Source organism: Poecilia reticulata, chromosome 2 (genome assembly GCF_904066995.2).
Source record: "Poecilia reticulata chromosome 2, P_reticulata-male-v2, whole genome shotgun sequence".
Taxonomy (NCBI): domain Eukaryota; kingdom Metazoa; phylum Chordata; class Actinopteri; order Cyprinodontiformes; family Poeciliidae; genus Poecilia; species Poecilia reticulata.
In genome coordinates, this window is record NC_088831.1 from 33,856,404 (window position 1) to 33,876,434 (window position 20,031).

At 38.4% G+C, this 20,031-nt stretch overlaps 3 protein-coding genes across 4 annotated transcripts; 1 reads left to right on the forward strand and 2 right to left on the reverse strand.

The window, feature by feature from the left end:
• The first annotated feature begins 10 nt into the window (after positions 1 to 10).
• On the forward strand, positions 11 to 3,175 carry LOC103461643 (uncharacterized). Its single transcript, XM_074186876.2, has 2 exons — positions 11 to 167; positions 1,604 to 3,175. Exon 2 carries the CDS (start codon positions 1,642 to 1,644, stop codon positions 2,689 to 2,691), a length of 1,050 nt encoding a protein of 349 aa, XP_074042977.2. The 5' UTR covers positions 11 to 167; positions 1,604 to 1,641; the 3' UTR covers positions 2,692 to 3,175.
• Positions 3,176 to 5,283: 2,108 nt separating this feature from the next.
• prmt2 (protein arginine methyltransferase 2) lies at positions 5,284 to 14,534 on the reverse strand. Of its 2 annotated transcripts, XM_081604305.1 has the most exons (10): positions 13,946 to 14,534; positions 13,666 to 13,860; positions 11,231 to 11,392; positions 9,849 to 10,013; positions 9,001 to 9,176; positions 7,127 to 7,256; positions 6,903 to 7,039; positions 6,022 to 6,063; positions 5,753 to 5,918; positions 5,284 to 5,665 (listed from the first exon to the last, which is right to left on the reverse strand). In XM_081604305.1, the coding sequence occupies exons 1-10, from the start codon at positions 14,030 to 14,032 to the stop codon at positions 5,633 to 5,635; spliced, it is 1,293 nt and encodes a 430-aa protein (XP_081460431.1). In that variant the 5' UTR covers positions 14,033 to 14,534; the 3' UTR covers positions 5,284 to 5,632. The 2 variants fall into 2 exon arrangements, with proteins under 2 accessions (XP_081460431.1, XP_081460433.1); XM_081604307.1 differs by lacking the exon at positions 6,022 to 6,063 and having other exon boundaries at positions 13,946 to 14,264.
• Positions 14,535 to 15,183: 649 nt separating this feature from the next.
• On the reverse strand, positions 15,184 to 19,728 carry ercc1 (excision repair cross-complementation group 1). The gene is made up of 9 exons (XM_008403911.2): positions 19,528 to 19,728; positions 18,932 to 19,363; positions 18,698 to 18,801; positions 17,348 to 17,447; positions 16,565 to 16,641; positions 16,203 to 16,302; positions 15,966 to 16,037; positions 15,518 to 15,586; positions 15,184 to 15,430 (listed from the first exon to the last, which is right to left on the reverse strand). Exons 1-9 carry the CDS (start codon positions 19,585 to 19,587, stop codon positions 15,368 to 15,370), a joined length of 1,077 nt encoding a protein of 358 aa, XP_008402133.2. The 5' UTR covers positions 19,588 to 19,728; the 3' UTR covers positions 15,184 to 15,367.
• Between the last annotated feature and the right edge of the window lie 303 nt (positions 19,729 to 20,031).

Consider the following 20,031-nt stretch of genomic DNA (forward strand, 5'->3'; position numbering starts at 1 on the left):
GAAAAACGGGTCAGCCTCCTTCCAGAAAAAGAAAACGACGAAACACGACATAACGCTCCCTGAAATGTGTTAACTCACCCCAGTTTCTGGCTATGTTTTAACAGCAGCTCACAGGAAGAACACCCAAAACAAAAGAGATCCGTTTTGTTAGGCAAAAAATGAGCACGGTATGTGGAGTCTTTGTTGGTTTGCATCCCTCGCATTGTTTACGGCGCTGCAGGCCGCAGCATGATGACAGGAGCTTTACTGGGCGGATTTTATCTGAGGTTTTAAGATTTCCCAGTTTATGTTCTGTCTACTTGCTGTGTTATGTTATAACTGCCACATTATGGAGAAGAAATAAATCACTGATTAAAAGATAATGCGGTATAAAGCAGGGAGGGCGAGCTGTGCATTGTTTACAGCAGGTAAACCATTCTTGTATATCATTATGACCACCTGCCTAATAATGTGCTAATGATTGTGAAGTCATTGAGAGCATCAATGGTCTTGTACCCCTGCTGTGAAGCATCACACTGCCTCTGCCAGGTTGCTTTCTTCCCATAATAAATCCTGTGTTCCCTTAAATCAGGGGTGTCAAACTCCAGTCCTCAAGGGCCGCTGTCCTGCAGTTTTTAGATGTGCCAAAGGTACAAAAGACTGGAATGAAATGGCTTAATTACCTCCTCCTTGTGTAGATAAGTTCTCCAGAGTCCTGCTAATTATTCTATTGGGGGGTGCAGCAGAGGCACATCTAAACATTGCAGGACACCGGCCCTTGAGGACTGGAGTTTGACACTTGTGCCTTAAATAAACGTAATTTATCAGGTCAGGCCGTAATCTTTCATTGTTCCAAGGTCGAACTCTGATGCTTACGTGGTTTTTTTTAGGACCTTTTGGAAGGGTGCAACACAGGCAAGCAGAGTGGGCTGCAGTAAGCGACAGTGATGTTTTCTGACACCTTTCAGTCAAAACCAGCATTAACTGCTTCTTAGATTGGTCCACAGGATTTAATATTTTATTCCACACGAGTCTATTCTTAACGCTTCCTGTCCAGCAGTGTGAACAGGACAGGACACAGAACTGTAGTGTATATGTGTGTGTATGTGTCGGGAAAAGGTTTAAAAGGTAAGGAAATAGGAGTAGAGGAGAGAAAAAAAGCATAGTCAACACCCCTGAAGTCTACCTCTAAACCTGAGGAAAAACAAAAAAATAAGACTGAGAAACAGTTTTGATTATTGGGCCACAAAGATGCTAATTGCTTCAGCCTGGGGGCATCCCTCTAAAGCAGTGTTTCTCAACCCTGGTCGTCACCGCCCCCTTGTTCTGCATGTTTTAGGTATTTCCCTTCTGCCACACACCTGAATAGTATCTCTGGGTGATTAACAGGCTTCTGGAGTACTTGATGATCAATCATCCAATCATTTGAATCAGCTGTTCTGAAATAGAGGCCCATCTAAAACATGCAGAGCAGGGGACGGTGAGGACCAGGGTTGAGAAACACTGCTCTAAAACTACAGTCATCTAACCTTTACAGTCTGCCTTTTGTCAAACTCTCACTTTATAACACAACTAAAAGCTGCATATATCTTTATCCAGTTGTGTGTTTGCATTTCATTTGTAGGTTATCAGTCCCTCCATGGTGTGATTGTAAATATCGGGATGCTGGATAAAACCGATGACCAGCAGCAGGAGGAGGAGTCCAGGCTCTGCTCAGAGTGTGGGTGCAGTTTCAGCCCAACACAGCTGGACTCCGACTCTGATTCCGCATCAGCTAAGCAGAAGCAGACAGACGACAGAGATGCTCCATTCAAATGTCCATCCTGTGAGGCTGGAGGCAGCAGCAGCCCCCCCAACGGCCGGCGGGCCCACCGGCGCATTCGACTGGACCCCCACAGCTGCAGCATATGCAACAAAACCTTCATCTCATCTGCCCACCTGAGCCTTCACCTCACCTCCCACAACAAGGAAAGGAAGTTCAGGTGTAACATCTGCGGGAAGTTCTTCCATCAGTCCTCCCACTTGATGGCTCACAAGGTGATCCATAGTGGTGATAAACCGTTTAAATGCCCCGAGTGTGGGAAGAACTTTGGGCGCGCGTCACACTTGAAGACCCACCGTCGGCTGCACACGGGAGAGAAGCCTTTTAAGTGCACCTACTGCAGCAAGTCGTTCACCCAGAAGGCCGGGCTTCTGGCACACATTCGACTCCACACCGGTGAGAGGCCCTTCAAATGTGAGCAGTGTGGCGCGGGCTTCCGCTCTATGTCCACCCTGCTCTCCCACAAGGCTCTAGAGGCCGCCGGACAAGCCAGACCCACACCTGTTCCTGTTGTCGTTTCTGCACCCGCGCCTCCAGTCAACAAGCCACACGAAGCGCAAAGCAACATGGCGGATCTTAAGTGCGGCGTCTGCTGCCGCACGTTTGTACGCTCTTCATACATCCGGCTTCACATACGCCTAAAAAAGGGCCAGCGACCTTATCACTGCAAAGTATGCAACAAGACCTTTGTCAAGCTGGAAACGTTTGTGAATCACTGTGACAAACACTTGAAGCAGAAAAAGGAAAAAAATTGTGTTAAATACGAAGTTGTCAAGCCTCCACAGTTTGTTCCGCACTCCAGGCCTCCTTCCCCTGAGAGTTCACCCAATCAGAAGTTGTCCTCAGAGATGAACACACACGTCAGAATAAAAACTGAGACTGATGTTTAACCAAGAGCCGCTTCAAATCACTTCTGCTTCAGACGGGTGCAGCACGTTAGTGTCAACTTCAGCATTTTGCATCAATGTTTACAAATGAGAAAATAGGTAGCAGTATCCCTCAAGCTTCTGTCTTTTACCTGATGAGAAATACTGTCCAAGTGAACAGTTTTTGTAAACATGATATTGTGGGTGTGACAAACATGACAGAAATGCACTGATGTCACTGAGTTAAAGTGGAATACAAGAGTCGCGCAAGTAGTGTTCACAATTATCAGGCAAACCTTGTTTTTATTAATCAGCATACAGTATTCATTCATACAGTGTTCTCGGTTAATCCAACATGGCGGACTGTTTTTCTACACCGTACATTTCCTGTTTAACTGCCCACAGTTCAGGTGAGGAACATCTGTATCCGTCAGCAGTTTTTTCCATCTTTTAACACCTTTTCTGGCGAGCCTTTATCCTGCATAAAAATCATTGTCGTTTTGAAAGATGTAGACTTCTTCCTGTACTGCTGCCTGAAGAAGGTGTCTTAAAAAAAAACAAAAAAAGTGGTGCATCTTTGGGAGTCGATTTTGAGCCCATCTTCAACCCGAAAAGATCCAGCTAGCTCATCCTTAATAATGAGCTCCACCTTAACATCTGACTTGGAGCTCTGCACCCATTACTGATCCACATGTCCATCCACCAGGCCCATCAGGTCACTCTCATTTCATCAAGCGATAAAACCTCTGAAAAATCTGTCTTCAGATATTTCTTGGCACAGTCAGATTATTTTTCTTGTTCTGTGATGTTCAGGTTTTAGCCTTCCTTACCTCGACCATGTCTCCGAGCATCTTATACCTCAGTTAATCCAACATGGCGGACTGTTTTTCTTCACTGGACATTTTTCTTCCTACATCCTCCATGTAGGTAGCAGTATCCCTCAAGTTCTTGAGGGATACTTGAGACTCTTGAGGTGGCGGTTATAGAATATAATAGAAATCCAAGATAAATGTAGTTATTGGTAGCTTCTCTTGATTCTCAAGTCCTCTGCAGTTTGCATCCCCCTATTACTTGACTTATCATTGTGCACACAGAATATATCTGTCCTACTTTCATCTCATTTTATAATCTAGTTTTATTATCTACACCCCCATGTGTGCAAAGCTAAACATTTTTGTAAAAGGTACGGCCCAATGTAAGATATCATGGTAAGAGAACAAAGGATAAGAATATTTGAAAATATAAAACATAATTGTTTGTTTTATTTAAAACTAGCAAAGGAACAATCATGTCTTTTGCTACAGAAAAAAATAGAATTACAAGTATGCTATCTACACCATACATTTATAATTTTCATTTTTAATATGTTTTATTTTGACCATGTGGAACATTATTTATTGGAGTTTTTCTTTGTTCTTTTATGTCAGATTTGTGCATTTCCACTGTGAGGTCCAAAAGTTTACTTTCAGTGTCACTCCTACAGCTGAGCCATTGGTGCTCATCTTCACTATATGGACTTCTAGAATAAGAAAAAAAGAATTAACTGTGGCAAGCTTAATTGAATTTCTCTATCAGACTTTTCTATATACAAGCTTTTTTAGAGCAACAGGAAAGGTGGGAAAAGCTCAAGATTACAACCTTGTGATCTAGAGCCAAACTCATTGTGCAATTTTTACTCAGATATGTGACACAGCAGATGAAAGATTAAATCTAACCCATTGTAGATGGGTTAGATTTATAACAAAGTAGCACTATGAGTCTCAAAGGATCTGCATCTGTTTCATTGAGGCTTACATTTAATGATAGACTCTTGAGGTGGCGATCTTTTCGGTTTGAATCCTGAAACTTAAACACATAAAATGGATTAAACCCATAACAAAATAGCTTTGACAGCATTACCTCCTTATTGTTTACTGATTTTCATTAAGGTTACGAGATTTAATGTATTAATTAAAATCAACTACAGTGTAGAACACTGATATTCAACACGTGTGGCTGGATTTAAATGTTGTGTTGACAAAAATGCCAATTACTGCTTTTTTATGTTTTAAAATTACCATAAGGTATAAACTATGCAGTAACTAAAAAATAAATCCTGCATTAACTGCAGTGACAAATCTGAATACTACCCTAGTTCCTGTAAAATGGTTCCTACAGTGGAAATGCACAATCTTTATAATTCTCACCAACTAAATGCAATGGTGGGTCATTGGACTTTTTTGACATTCTTTGTGGAGTAACAAAAGTAATATATAATGATTAAATAGACTTTCTCTCCGTCATAGTTTACAAACTGTATTTTTATAACAGTTTTGCGTTTATAAGGTTGCTGGGTTTAGCTGCCACACCCTGACTTGTGTTTTATGCAAATATTGTCTAAGTTTAGAAGGCAAGTTTTACCCAGCAGTTTAGTAGTGCACCTCAACAGGAGTGTTTTAGCAGTTTTGACTTTTTAAATGATTACTTTAGCTTGTTACTGGTAATCCAGCAATTCTTAATGTATTGCTTACTTTAACATGAAAGGTAAAAATCAAAAAATTCTCTTATGTTTAGGTGTTTAAATAATTGAATATCAGTTAAATAAGTGAAAATGTAAATTAAGCTTTTTTATAAAAAAAAAAAAAAAACATTGTAAAGACTGGAGTGTAATAAAGATTAAAACATTCTTTTTCTGTTGTACCTGAAAGAGTATCTTGCTACTCCTTCAATGACCCCTATTTTCCTCCATCAGTGACTCCTCAGTAGTTTCTTCTTTTCAGCCACATGCTGCTCTTAAAGAATGACCCGTTGTGTGATCACCTGTTCCTGTAGCGATCAGATGCATCACTAAAGACTCAAATGTCCTGCTAGGTAGCGCTCTGGGTGTCACGTTTTCAGTAACCGCTTCTGATCACTGGCCAGCAGCAGCTCATGGGCAAAGAGTGGACATATTTGACTGGTTTACTGTTGATTTGCCACAAACCAGTCACCTCCACATGGGGAAACTTTTTGTCCCAACCTATAAATGTAAAGAGGAAGTGAACAAAAGCCATGAAAACAACAGCAAATTTATGAATATGGATGTGCAGTGTAGTGAGATATTTGCCTGGCAGTCGTCCGTGTTGCTGTTGATGTTCCAGTGCAGCGTAACGGTCATGTGGCGTCTCCACACAGGGTTTCTGCGCAGGACAATGTTTCCATTGATGGAGTCTCCGGCGTACACATGGATCGGCCTGTCCAGCATGAACAAAGTCTGCTTCCAATGGGTTGGACTGAGTATTAACAGATCATAAACAAAGAGTCAATTCATAAAACAGCTTGATCCCAGTAAATTGGAATATTGAAACATTTGTATACTTTAGAATGACTACTGACTTGACAGTTGTCCAGCAGAAACTTATTAAACCCACATGGAGGCTAAAGCACAGAAAAATATAGTCACTAAAATGGGTTGTTGTTCACAGAATGTTGTATCCAATGGGTTGGATACGACTCATGGGATTCAATGGGTTGTATCCAATGGGTATACAACCCATGTATCTAATTGGTATCCAATGGAATACAATGTAAATCTACAAATTGAGATTTGCCGGAAAAGGAGGATTTAGCCCTAAAAAGACTACAAAGCAAAGCCTGTTTAGCAGTTTTGAGACTCGATGAGGAAAGGCACACAAATGTATCCTGAAAATGGGCCTTAGCATTTTCCCTTCCTCAATTTCAACGCATTTATTAGCAAATTTAAAAGAAAAATAGCTGACCAAAGTGCTTCACAGTTTTACCAAACAGTTATATAGAATATAGAATAAAAAGGTCCGAATAAAATAAATAAAAGCCAGAAGAGTAGCATATTTGGTGTTTTGTGGATAATTAAACGGTGGAGAAAAGAAACAAGTTTTGAAATGGGCATTTAAACAACTCTTCAAACTGATTGGTGTAGACATGTAGCAGCATGACACTTTACAGTCCACTTAGGACATTCATTCCTCCTCACATTTTAACCTCGATTTCAAAACTTTGAGGAGAAACTGGTTAATGGTTAATGTCAGGCATGTGAACGTTGCGTAGATTATGTAGATAGGATGCAATAGATCATTAAAGAATTTATTTTCATAGATGTATTAAAATAAAAAGAAATAAATGCTTTATGTAATGAATCTATAGATTAGTTTTTAAATTAAATTATTGAAACTAGATTACATTCTAACGTATTGATGGATTTTGAACGTGTGAATCATTTAGTGTAGTTTGATTTTTACTCTGAGTTTGGTCCAGTGTTGAGCTCCACTGTTGCTCCTCCCATCTCCAGGCTTTCAAACTGAACAGTGAACCAGGCCGTGAATCCGTGGAAAATTCCAGGCTTCTCCACACAAAACTGAAACTCACCCCTCATTTCCTGAGAAATGAAACTCTGCTCCATTAGTATCAAAAGAAAAACAGATCAGAACTGCGGTCTCTTGCAATAGAGAAGCCCATTTGATACCTCAAGGTCTCTCACTTGAACAGTGTACATGTTAAGGCAGATGACATCACAGGGAGCAGAGAGACAGTCCTCAGGGTCAATAAGATGGCTGAACTTTGGCTTGGTGAAGAACTCCTGCTGTGCCAAAGGCCTGCAGGGATATAAGACATCAATCAGGAGCCAAAGAAGGAATGAATCTGCTCCTACAGAAAGCATTTAAAATGGTTGCAGGAGGAATTTATAGTACATGAAACAGTATGATCTGTTGTATGCATGAATGATTTTCTTCAGGGCACAAAATAAAATATACTTCATCCAACTATTTCATAAGTTATTTCGGGAGCTACATATTTTTGTAATCACAGTAGTCAGTTATTTTAATTACAAATATAATAAGTAATTATATTTTATTTCACTTCTTCTCCTTGTCATGAAATAAATGTTCTTTTCCGTGACTCAGTTTATTTTATAACCCTTGATCTCAGTGTTTTATGAAGAAGCAATTAAGATAAGGCTTTATAGGTGAATAAACTAGAATCATTAACACATTTGGGTCAGCTCAAGTTTTTACATGCTCCACTTCTGAATAAATATAGACACAAAGTAAAATCCACTAGCATTTCTGGTAGAAATAGTTTAAAATCCTTAAAATTAATACACATTTTCGCTAGTGATTAATCTCACACTGAAAACACCCCCCGACATACTTATATAAGGTTTACAAGCTGAGATGGCTAAAAATGTAGATTTTATGTTAATTAAACCATTTCTGTGTTGGTCTGACCACATGTTTTTGGATTAATATCCAATTCAAAGATCCATTGACAAGATTCCCCCAGAGTTTTAGTTAAACTATGCAGCTAGAGACTTATGGTGCCGTCCACTCTAACAAGTTCCCCAGAGATTCTGGAGGAGAAACAGGCCCACAGAATCACACATACTTAACCCTGGGTATAACATGCTTTTCAACACATTCCTCTTTTTGTTTTTAAACCAAACCCACCTAAAATCTTTGTTTTGAAAAAGCCAGATTTTTATTCCATCTGTCCAAAGCACACAGTTCCTTCTAAGCTTAAAGTTTCACCCAATTTTTATTTAACCTTTATTTAATTGGGTAAGTCAACAATGACCTCTTCAAAAAATCAAGACATCACACAACAGAAACCAAAAAGAATAATCTTTAGCTCCCTCTGCAGCACATATGCAGGCAGTGCTCAAGGCCAGTGTTCTGCTACTTCTACATCTGTCTCGGCTTCAACAAACTCGAATAAAATCTAATTAGGTTATTACCAATGCTATATAGAATCTTATTGTTTAAAACTAAATAAAAAATGATCTAACAGGTTCATAATTCTAGTGACAGAAAAAAATGGCACTAAATGTCATTACTGTGCACTACTTATTTGGTTTCCTTAAAAATCTATTTCTAAATCTATATCTGAACCTTTTTCTTGCTCATTCGTGTTATTTTCCCTTCTTTCATTTTGTTTCATGAGCCTTTTGTTGATCCTGGTGTCTAATCTTCACTGACTTTCATCGAAAACAAAGACGTTGCTATCGACCATGAAGAACCTGCAGAAGTGTTTGGCTCTGTATCTTGCAAAGCTTGAAATTGAGACTTTTTCAGTCTCTGAACAGTTTATTAGAAAAAAAAACACCTTATTGTTGTAAGTGATTCAAAGTTAAAAGCCTGATTTGCTTTAGAGGACACCCTCCACTGTATTCCACAGGACTCATCCCACTAGGCAAGAAATCTCAGTTTGGTAGTCAGTTTGGCTACATCAATCTGCCAACTACACATTTGTGTACAGTCTCTGAAAATGAGGAATGAGCAATGCAAACAAAAATAGATAAAAAGATCATGTTCAGCTCCACAGCTGACCAGTGGCTCTTACTGTAGTGGCGTGAAGTCCAGGCCATAAGGTCGCTCCCAGAAGGCCATTGTCTCTGTGTAGTAGCTGTCGGCCTGACATGGAACCAGAGCTAAAGCTGCTGAGGAGGGCCACATCACACCACCGTCCCGGAGCCAACGATCCCTGGCCAAGAGGACCGACTCCACCATAAACTCAAACTAGACCAGCAGAAAGTACGAAAATTAGAGATATTTAAATCTTTAAAACGGAGCTGAGACCAAAGGAAAAGATTTTGAAAGCAACATCAAATGAATTAATCTATTATTTCTCATAAAGACTCAATAAATGCCAACAACGGAAGATAACCACAAGAGGATCAATGCAATAAATTATCAGCAGTGATTCAACTGAAGACTCATTACATCAATCAGTTCTGCAGAGGCCCAGCAGTACGCCGTTCATTGCATTTAGGTGTGTTACAGAAAGGATGCATCCAAATGTTGCAGGATAGCAGCTCTCCAGAACTGGACTTGTGGCCTGTGTTCTAAAGAGAAGCACTAATGAACAAATTATTTGATTCACGTGTGCAACCCAGACACATGGTGCAGGAAAACAGTGTTCAAGGACTGCCGTTTCAGATCCTGAGTTTTCTTCAGCAAACAAGAAAATTGCACTAATCTGAGCTAAATGAAAGTCATTAATATTTTTTTTTACTTTAGTTCATTGGATAGACCGTTGGAAGTCTATCGACTTTACACACTGATTCAAAAGTTGGTTAGAAATGCTTCTAAAATCATTCCCAAACAATAAACACCAAATTTGGAAGTTACAGGGTTTATGCACGCTATGGAAAATTTTATAACAAGCAGCACTGAAGGTTTAATAATTACCAGCAGACAGTTGCCCATCCACTCAGACACCAGGATGTCCACCTGCTCTGGCAGCTCAAGCTCCTCTGCTCGCCCCTGCAGCACAGTGACCACCTCCTCACAGCCGTTCTGCTTCACCAGCTGTCTGGTGTGCTCCGCCATGGAGCTCGCCTCTACAGCATACACCTACAGAACCATGAAAGTAATTAGAGCAGAGTTAACACCAAGCTGTGTCTTTGCAGCAGTAACAGTGCTTGTCCAAGAGATGGAGGTATAAACACATTAATGAATAATGTGAAGCACATGTAGGATCTTGCAGAAGCAACCCATTCATCAAATTCAATTCATTTTACTCAGATTTTTGATGTGACAGATCAACACAAAACAGTGCATAATTGTGAAATAGAAGCAAAATAAGGCATAGTTTTGAAAGGTTTTTACAAATAAATTTGCTAAACAAGTGGTGGGTGGATTTAACAATCTTTAATTTTGTGCCCTTATATCAAACCTAGTACTGCCAAATTGCCTTTAGAGCCAACCTAATTAGTAAAAAGAGTAAATCTTTGTGTAATCTCAAAACAAATACAACTACTGTATGAAGACCTCAGAGATTTGTTAAAGAACATTAGTAAACAAAAGGCATCACTATGACCAAGGAACACAGCAGGGAGACCCTTGTTGGAAACCTTAAAGCAAGGACAAATTATAAAACAATCTAAAGTTTTGATAATTCCATAGAGTGCTGTTTAATTTATGATAATAAAATACAAAGAGTATGGTACAACAGCAAACCTACCAAGACATGGTCATCCATCTGAACTGACAGGCCTGGCGAGGACAGCATTAATCACAGAAGTTGGTCACAAGCCGTGAGGGGACGCCTCAAAAAAAGTTCTCTGGATACAAAATGGCCCGCGACAAAGCATATTTATGTGTTGGAAAGGCTTACAGCCAAATCTAATTGAGAATTTTACTTAAGACTTTAAAACCAATGTTTAGAGATGCTCCACATCGGAGCTTAGTTATTTAAAGTTATTTTGGTGGGAAAAAGCCTCTGTCTGTGGGCCTGCAAAGCTATCAGAAACAAAATGCAGTATTTTATGTGACAGGGGGCTCTGCAAGCCTGTAAATTAGGTTCATACATATAAGTGTTACACTTCTCAGATTTTTATATGAAAGAAGAAAAAAAAAGTCATGTATTATATTACTTTCCCTTCACAACTATGCACTGGGTTGACCCATCATAAAAATCCCAATAAAACCCATTGTTTGTAGGCAAATATGGCAAAATATATAATATCTGAAGGACGGGGCATAAATTCTTGAAGAATTTAATACATTTGAAACCCTCAGAAGACAAAACACTAAAGTGTGCTCAATTAGAACTTATCTGCCGTTTTTACCATAGAAGGTTTTGCCAACTGAGCACAGAACATGCTGATAATGCCGGTCCCACAGCCGAGGTCCATCACCACCTTGTCCCTAAGTGAAGCGCTGTTGCTGACAATAACCTGTCGGTACGTCTCGGTGCGGCTCCGGTCCGACAGCATCTCCAGGTGAAGCTTCTGTGTGACAAACAGATAAAATAACTGCTATGTGCAAGACTACAGTCTGTGGACACGTATATCGATTAAACTAATTTACGTTACGAGGTACATTGTTCCACAGTTAAGCCACACAAACATCTGCTGTATTTAAATGAACATTTATATAGCAGAAAGTGATTTGTGCTTTTATGTAAGCTGTCCTGCATTAGCAGCAGAGAGCAGAGGGCTTGTTTCAGCAAGGATGCTAATCTAGTCAGTTTGGCTCATCGATCCTTCGTCTGACTGAAGTTTGTGCAAATTAGAATCTACATCCCTGATCATGGGTCTTGAATATCTGCAGTCTAACTGCAGCGTGTATTGATAAATCCATATAGGGCCCATTCGTGGGTCTGAGGTAGGAGACAGATTTCTAATAAAGTCTTTGTCTCTGTACCATGCCCTTCACTGTGCTGTCTTGGTCCTATGATGTCCGTGTAAAGCACAACTAACATATCTTATATTGTGAATTGTTTAATGAATAACCATAATCAGAAATGCAGAAAAGCAATAGATATAATCCCAGACTTTATTCTCACAAACTCAGTGGTGTGGTTACAGTTTTTTTTGTATAGTTGCATTATCTTTCCGAGGGAGGTATATTTATAGATATTCCTAACAAATCTCTTTAAAACTATTGGCAATAAACTGTGATGTTCTTCTCCCAAACAAAACGTGCACAACAAAAGTGTCAATAATGCTGAGAGAAAATCTGCACAAATGCATCTGTCAGCAAGAGCATCTTGGTGACTGCTTTGATTATTTATTGGAGTTTCTAGTATTTGCATTTTTACAGGAGCCTTGACTTTCAAATGCATTCTAGGTGTGACACACTTTCAATTTCTTTAATGACGTTGTTGCATTACCAAACATCAAGAGCTGTTGTGAAGGTTTCTCCTGTTTCTCCTTTCATGTCACTTTAAGTCCCCCATAAACTGACATGTTGAAGCACTTTAAAAGTAACAACTTCGAGGGTTAAGAGCCTTAGGACTGGGACACACGTTTACGCATTCCTGTGAAAATGTATCTGATCATTCATTAAATTTCTGAAGCTAAATATGCGGTGTCTTGCAAAAGTATCTAACACATAGAAGCGGTTTTTTTAAGTTTCGTCATGCAAACATTAAGTAGAATCAATTTTATCTAACAGACCAAACACAAAGCAGCACATTACTGTGAAGTGAACCAAACATTATTTTCAAAAATGTTTACAACTAATTAAGAAAGTGTGGTGTACACTTGTATTTAGCGCCTCCAGTAACATATGACTGCTCCTTTTACAGCAAGTCTGTTGTTGTACATTCTTGCTATATCTCAAGACTGACGTTTTTGCCTATTCAACATAGCAAAATAGCAATATTTGACGAAGAGTGTCCATAAACATAAATTCTCCCTTTGACTTTGGTCTGGATTTTGAGTGGGACATTTTTAAGCATGGATATTAGTTTATGTAAGCCATGCTTTTTAAGGTCCCACAGTATTTTTAGGGTCATTTGCATGAATGAAAGTAGACCTTTGACCCCTGTCTGAAATCTTTTTTCACCCTCTAACAGGTTTTCTAGCTGCCCTTTATTTAGATGCTTCTATCTTCAGAATAACTCTGTGCCAGCTAAAAAGAAGCATCTCGACAGCATAATGAGACACTTTGGTTAGACCTCATCTGACCACAACACAATCTTCCACACATCTGCTGTGTCTTTTGGCAAAATGCAAACACGACTTCCAATACAATAATCTCTAGTATACAGATCCTCCCTTCTGAGCTGTGCATTACTGCAGCTCCTACAGAGTTACTAATTCAGTGTCTTCTGAAGGCAGTTTGTTACACTTGGTTTTATTTAGGGGTATCAGAGTGGTAATTACAAAACACATGCCACACTTTTAAGATTTTTGTTTGGAAAGTAAAAGGGGGGAAACGAGTTATTTTCCTAACACCTACACGATGAGGCAACTTGAGGCAGTATTTTGACAAAAAGTGAAAACATTCAAGGGACGAGAATACTTTTGCTTTTGGACTGTTACTTCGTTACAAAATGATAACACAATGTAATGAGAAAGCAACATTTTGGGTCATTAGCATTAAAGTAAAAATAAAATTCACCACACTAATACAATTAGTTGGTCCTGCTTTTAAGACTCTGTGGGAGACTTGCCTCAGGATGCAAGGTTGATTGATTTCATTAAATAGAGTACTAGTCAGTCTGTGAAACTTGGGGAAAATTGAAACATAAAAATGACAGTTCTATGTTTCTAACCAGTGTCCCGTAGCTGCCGAAGTATTCGTCATCCTGCCAGGGGTCCTCGAAGGAGGTGTCGTCCCCCTCCTCAGCACCATCCAGGCGCAGATAGCTGGCAGGAACATAACCGATCACCCCCTGCAGTTCTGCCCACCACCAATCTGCTGAAGACTTGTTGTGCACAAGCAGCTTGTCTCCTGTGGTGAAACTCAACTGTGGAACAAAACGGAGCAAAATGGTTAATACTGACAGTTTTATTACAAAGTCTTACAAGACGTTTGACTGGCAGAAGAATAACCTGCTCAGAGCCGCTTGCAGTGAAATCACACAGGGCAACATACTCTTCAGGAGCATCCTCCTCTTCTTCTACTTTCTCCGTCTGCATGTTTTAAACAGGAGGCTTGGACGAATAATTGATTTAGCCTTTCAATAAGACCAATTTTAACCACCTTTAATAACAGTCAAAACAGTCGTATGTTACTACAGCGAAACAAGCGGCAAAACTCACTCACTTTAACATAAGTATGTGCGGAAACCACTTCCTGTTTTTGACGTTGACTTGGGAGCCTTCACGGCTGTCGGAAATTTCGAAATTCTTTTATTCATCATGTCGAATTACTGAAAATAATCCAGATCACCCACATTTATTGTACCGCATACAATAAATTTTAATTCGTGACAATAGTTGTGTTCGTTTAAAATTGAACGATTTGACATCATGATCATTCGCTTTTTCCAGGATTTTGGATCTTGCCGTTTTATAACATGCAAGGTAAACTAAGACACATTTACATAAAAAAGCACTTTCAGCTCCCACAAAATCAATTATCTGATGATATGAAAAGGATATTTAACTTTTACAAATATTTTTACTCTGTAATGCTTCATTTTTTTTATAAAGGAAAAAAAAGCTATCTAAACAAACCCTGTCTAATATGGAGAAAGTAATTGCCATCTTGTTAAATCATGATTTAAATGTGATTTAAAAAATGTGTCTAATTGTACTCGCCACACCCAGGCTTGATAACTGCTAGACATATAATCACTAAAATTTATCAGCCTAGATAAATGCTTACAAAGCTTTATAATTCCCTAGGAATCCAATAACCCATAATGGGAGCCATTATCTACAAATTGAGACTGTATGGAACAGTAATGGATTTTCTTTGGAGTGACTAGCCAACCAAAATTACTAAATAGTAACTACATCTAAAGCACTACAGACTTCTCTTGGCTCAATTAAGGTGGTCATGTTTCATCAATAAAAAAACTGGGCTAAAATGACATCGATGGATGAATTCTCAAGCAACAAAAGTGGAACTTTCTGAAAAGGTGCGTCACACTATCTAGCGTAAAACGTCAAACAATGCGGTTTCTGTGATGGTCTTGTTTCTCTGCTGCTTATGGCAGTAAGATGATCTAAAACAGCTAAGTGTGAAACAAGCAAAAATGGAAGAAATTTAAAAGAAGCCAAATAGTTTTTTATGGCGCTACATCACACAATGAATCAGTAATCAATACACAAAGGGGAGAATATACTGTAGAAAAATAGCATTTATTACTTTAAAAAAAAACATAGTTCCCAAAACATAAAACAGCATAAAATGGTTCATGTAATTTTTTTAATCAAAATAGTTTGTGCTTAAAATTAAGTACTTTAAATTGTGTCTTAGTTAAGGTTGTTCAATGGGACAACTTCCTTTCTTCAGTTCTTTCCATGTCAGCTGTTGTTTGTTCTTGACTTCAGAAAGGGTTTATGTAGGACATCATAAAGACGCTTCGCCTGTCAACGCAAAAGGTAAATCAGTAATGTTCAATAAATGCTTGGCATAGTCATTATGAGCCTTCGTTAAGATCCATACGTCTTCACCTTTTGTGGTCCGAGGCCCGGACAGAGAACCAAGTCTTCTTTAGAGGCATTGATGATTCCCTCTACAGTCTGGACAAGAAGTAGAAACCACAGTGTGTTATCTGTATAGTGCCCGCAGCATTCTATCCAAGTCAAGTTAACAGTTGAAACAGAACAGTGCTAAAATATTGAAATGGAAAAATCAAGTCATTTTATAAAACATTTCAAATTAAGATATATTTTAAATTTCTTTACAATTAAGAGCATCCAGCTGAGAAGACTGATAATAAATGGGAACAAATTACCGAGCACTAGGCAGATTTCTGAGCTTAGACTTAAAAAAAAGGGTGAAATTTTATATAGTCTGTATTAACTATTTTTTTGTGGCTCCTGTGTGAGTAATATATTTGCCATTCTGGAAATAAGTCAATCCAGGATGGCCTCATAGTTGTTTTTCAGAAATACTCACAGAAAAAGTGGATAGCAAGGTTATGGCATCGGTTTTGTTTATAGACTTCACAGTAGTCAGGCAATCTGTAACCTTTAAAGAAACACAAAAAACAGTTATGTGCTGGTACTAAGTTGACTCAGCTGTATTTCGGTTTTGTAAAATCAATTTATAAATAAATAATATTAGCCTATTTTATGTGGGAAGAAATGTACAGAATAATGACATTTTTAACACAAAACAAACCTACAAACAGACCTTTGACAGATAATCTTTTTCTACTTGCTCCTTCAGAAGATCTGCTGGCTTCTTCTCATATGACTTGTATGTTTCAAGGTAACGTCCTGCTTCTTCTGGGCTGACAATTTAATATTAAGCAAAAAAAATAAAGAGAGAGAAAAGTCCTCAACTGTGGTTCACACGTTTATTTACAGTATATGAAATAATTTAAAAACTGTTGAACAAATGCCATCTTTGGGTGTTTATGACTAACACATACAATTAGGTGACATATAACAAAAAAAAAACTTCACTCCATCATTTCTTTATACAACTTAAACGTGCTGAAGAAGTTAACAGAGTTTCTCTGAACACTGATACATGTCATTTGTTAATTTTACCTCCAAGTCAAGATAAGAGTGCAGTCGGCCAGGACACAGATGCGTGCCAGTTCTTTTAAAGCGTGATGAGGATCTTTCTGTACAAATAAAAACAAATACATTTACACTGTGATATTATACATTATTCTTAATGATGAACTCTTACATTAAATGGTAAGACAGTAGACTTATTTTTCAAATAGGCCAATTTCATGACATCTGTTATTTTTTGTTGAGTGTGATGCCAAAAATAGCAACCAGCTGCACACTTCAGTTGTACAGTTGTAAGCAAACCCAATTCTGTGGAAGCAAGATACACTTCACAGATGAACAGTTCTGTAAGGGGAGCTCACATTACAGTCAGTCTTCTGTTAAAACTGATTTACATAGCCTGACGGTAACCGAAGTCGTCCCAAGGATGTTCTGCTTTCAAAATTACTTGCGTTACCATTTTATATGCATCTATTTAGGTATGAAACAGTAGCCTCGAGGATTTTTTAATTATTTTTAGACCTTTGAACAAATTGTTTTACTTTACAAATAGTAAAGTAAAATTCATGTGAACACAGACAAGCATTAAAGTAAATCTGGAATCTACTGCAAGTACAAATTACATAAGTAAGAAAAGTAATGTTGACTACTAGGACAAAAACATATTTTGAAATGTACTGATGCTACTCTGTAGGGTTAGCACAGCAAATTCAAAAATGATAACTACAGATAAATATTCAGCAAACTATGTCCCATTCTTCTCTGATCAACCTTAAATGCAAGTCCTCTGTGACAGTGATTACCCTTACTTACCACATCAACTTGAACCAGCAACACACGTAAAGTGAATGTACTTCCAAGCTGCTTTAAACGGTCATGGATGTAGTTTGGATTTAGGTTGTGATACCTCAGGCTTCAAATCAGGTCCAAAGCCATCATCATGAAAAAGAGAAAATCACAAAACATAAAACAGAACGAGCGTTAGGACAAACTTCACGAATCAAACAGAAAAACACCACTCCATGTTTCCTAAAAAATTATTTAAGTTTTAGAACAGAGCTGCACAATAGATTAATCAATTAATTATCATAACGTCAGTGCATCAATGCAATGCAATAATAACAGGAATGTACCGTTTGTAATGCAATAATAGGAAGGAAGAGTCAGAAAAACCAGGCAGGATAAAAGTTAGAAATTAACACCAAAATATCTAAACAAAATAAGTCAGAGTCAACATAATGCAGAAACAGAATCCAGTTTGTTTCTGGATTGTGGCTGCAAATCATCTGCGTCAGCAGTTGTACTGGTCACTTAAAACCTTTAGGAAAGATTTAAACTCTTACCAAAAACACACAAAAATTAAGCTTTAGTCTAATTTGAAGATTAATCCATTGCAGAGGTACAAGAAATGTGAACACAGTTCTGCTAAGTTCAGAAACAATTCTGAGTACCCTCCATAAATCGAATGGGAGGAGGAGTAGACTCACTAAAGCTTTGTACAGAGTATGGTGCTATTGTCTCATAGGTTTAATAAAGCCACAAGAAAAATCCCCATTAAAAACGAAGCGAGCTATTCTGAACAATAAATCAAAAGAGCCACAATAGGCAGAACCTAAATAGTGAAGTGTGGAGAGAGCAGTATTAACATAAATATCAATAATCCAGAACATTCAAAAATGTATCTTGGGCAAGTTTTCTTCACTAATAAAATAAAACATGCCCTACTTTAACAATAAAAGTCTTGTCTTAGTTGTTTTAATAATAAAGGGTATCACAAAGCCAAATACAATGTTACTTTGTCAATAAGCTCTCCACCTACGGGTAGGAATATGCATTGTTTGCATCCTGGAACAATCATTAAGTCAGGAATTGATGCTTTTTATACCAATAACATATTCAGTCTGCTGGATGGAGTGTTACTGCATGGAAACATTAACACAGGGAGTACCAAAGATATCAAAGACCCCAAACAGAGTAGTAGACATTGTAATAGCAGGTGAGAAGCAGATAATATAGGACAAGGTGAATTTATTACTTCAGATATCATCCCAATATAAAAAAAAAAATAGTGGTGCTGCACAGTTTGCCTCCACCTCTATTTTAGGAAAAATCTTTGTGAGGAAAAACACATTGCTTACTTCATAGCCCCCCAAAGCCACTCACCTGAGGAAAAGAGCACAGGTTGTCTGTCCCAAGACGTAATCAGGAACAACATCTCCAAACTCCCAGGGCACACTCCTCACAAACTTTAGAATAGGATTACCCCTCTGCAGAAGAAAAAAAATGCAAAAAAATTAATAAGTCAAAATTGACACTTGTCAACAAGCTTATTGATGCACATAAACAGAGATATCTTGTACTTTAGTGAGTCCAATATATTTACAAGTCCAAGCTTACCTGTCGAGGACTGACAATAATGCTGCTCCCAGATCCCACTGGTTTGGGACCCTGGATGACAGTTGGATCTGACTTCAGACTGCTGCTGCTGCTATCCTCAGCAGCAGTCTCGTGTTTTTCATCATTCCTTTTCACCTCCTCGGGCTGAACTTCAGTCCCTTTAACACAGTCTTGAACCGTTTCAGAGCCCAAAGTGCGGGTCGACACACTCTCCCCTAGCTGCAGACTGCTGATTCCAACTCCTTCAGCCCTGACCAGTTTAGAGGCAGCATCTCTCTGTGGAGCAGCAGCTGTTGTCGTTTTACTCTGGACAATGTAATCTGCATAGGAGAGGGGCTGCACAGATGATTTTGTAGCTGACTCTGTGGCAGACGTAGCTGGAGCGGTTGTGTTTTGTTGTCCTTTGGATAAAGGCTGAAACTGTGGCTTTAGCTGGAAAACAATCAAATAACAATATGAGAATTGATTTGACATATTTTTCACAGTATTGTCCTTGATAAACTATTTTGAAAGACATCTGAAATTGAAGGTTCTTCGAACAGGCTAAAGGGCTAACAAGTTAGCTACACAGCAAGTAGCTATATGAAAATACAGACCGGTGTTCTTTCTTTAGTGAAAGCAGAATCGTCCAGGTCAATGTGAAATCTCTTCTTCATGTCTTTAATTTTCTAAAAACGTTTCGCAGAAAAACATGTCCTGAATTTATCCGTAAACTTTTACAAACGTTCCTTACGCAACAGAGAAAATAGGAGACGACACACTTCCGGGACCGACACTACCAAAATAAAAGCACAGTCTTTACATATGGTTAATAACTTTGAGCTAAATTTCCCCCTTTTTATTTTATTTTCTATATATTCTGTCGCTAAGTAAAAGGCTACAAGGTAATGAGAGTGTCTTTTGCTAGATTTCAGTAAAACTTGAGCTAAACCTTCTATATTGGACTCATAGGATGGAGACTGAAAAACACAAAATAGATACTTTAAGTTACCCTTTTAGCAAGCTTTGAACAAAGGATCTGAACATATTACTTCAAATAAATTGCCTCTGAATTTTTTCTTAAAATCTACAGGTTTGTTTTAGCCCATCTTTACAGCAGA

Coding starts and splice junctions, on each gene's coding strand:
- prmt2 (XM_081604305.1), bottom strand. CDS start 14,032: ATGCAGACGGAGAAAGTAGAAGAAGAGGAGGATGCTCCTGAAGAGTAT. Junction 11,393..13,665: donor TCGGCAGCTACGGGACACTG/GTTAGAAACATA, acceptor TTTGTCACACAG/AAGCTTCACCTGGAGATGCT. Junction 6,064..6,902: donor AACACTGGACCAAACTCAGA/GTAAAAATCAAA, acceptor TCTGTGCTTTAG/CCTCCATGTGGGTTTAATAA.
- ercc1 (XM_008403911.2), bottom strand. CDS start 19,587: ATGAAGAAGAGATTTCACATTGACCTGGACGATTCTGCTTTCACTAAA. Junction 17,448..18,697: donor ACCTGTGCTCTTTTCCTCAG/GTGAGTGGCTTT, acceptor CCTGATTTGAAG/CCTGAGGTATCACAACCTAA. Junction 16,038..16,202: donor AAAAAGATTATCTGTCAAAG/GTCTGTTTGTAG, acceptor GTTTCTTTAAAG/GTTACAGATTGCCTGACTAC.
- LOC103461643 (XM_074186876.2), top strand. CDS start 1,642: ATGCTGGATAAAACCGATGACCAGCAGCAGGAGGAGGAGTCCAGGCTC.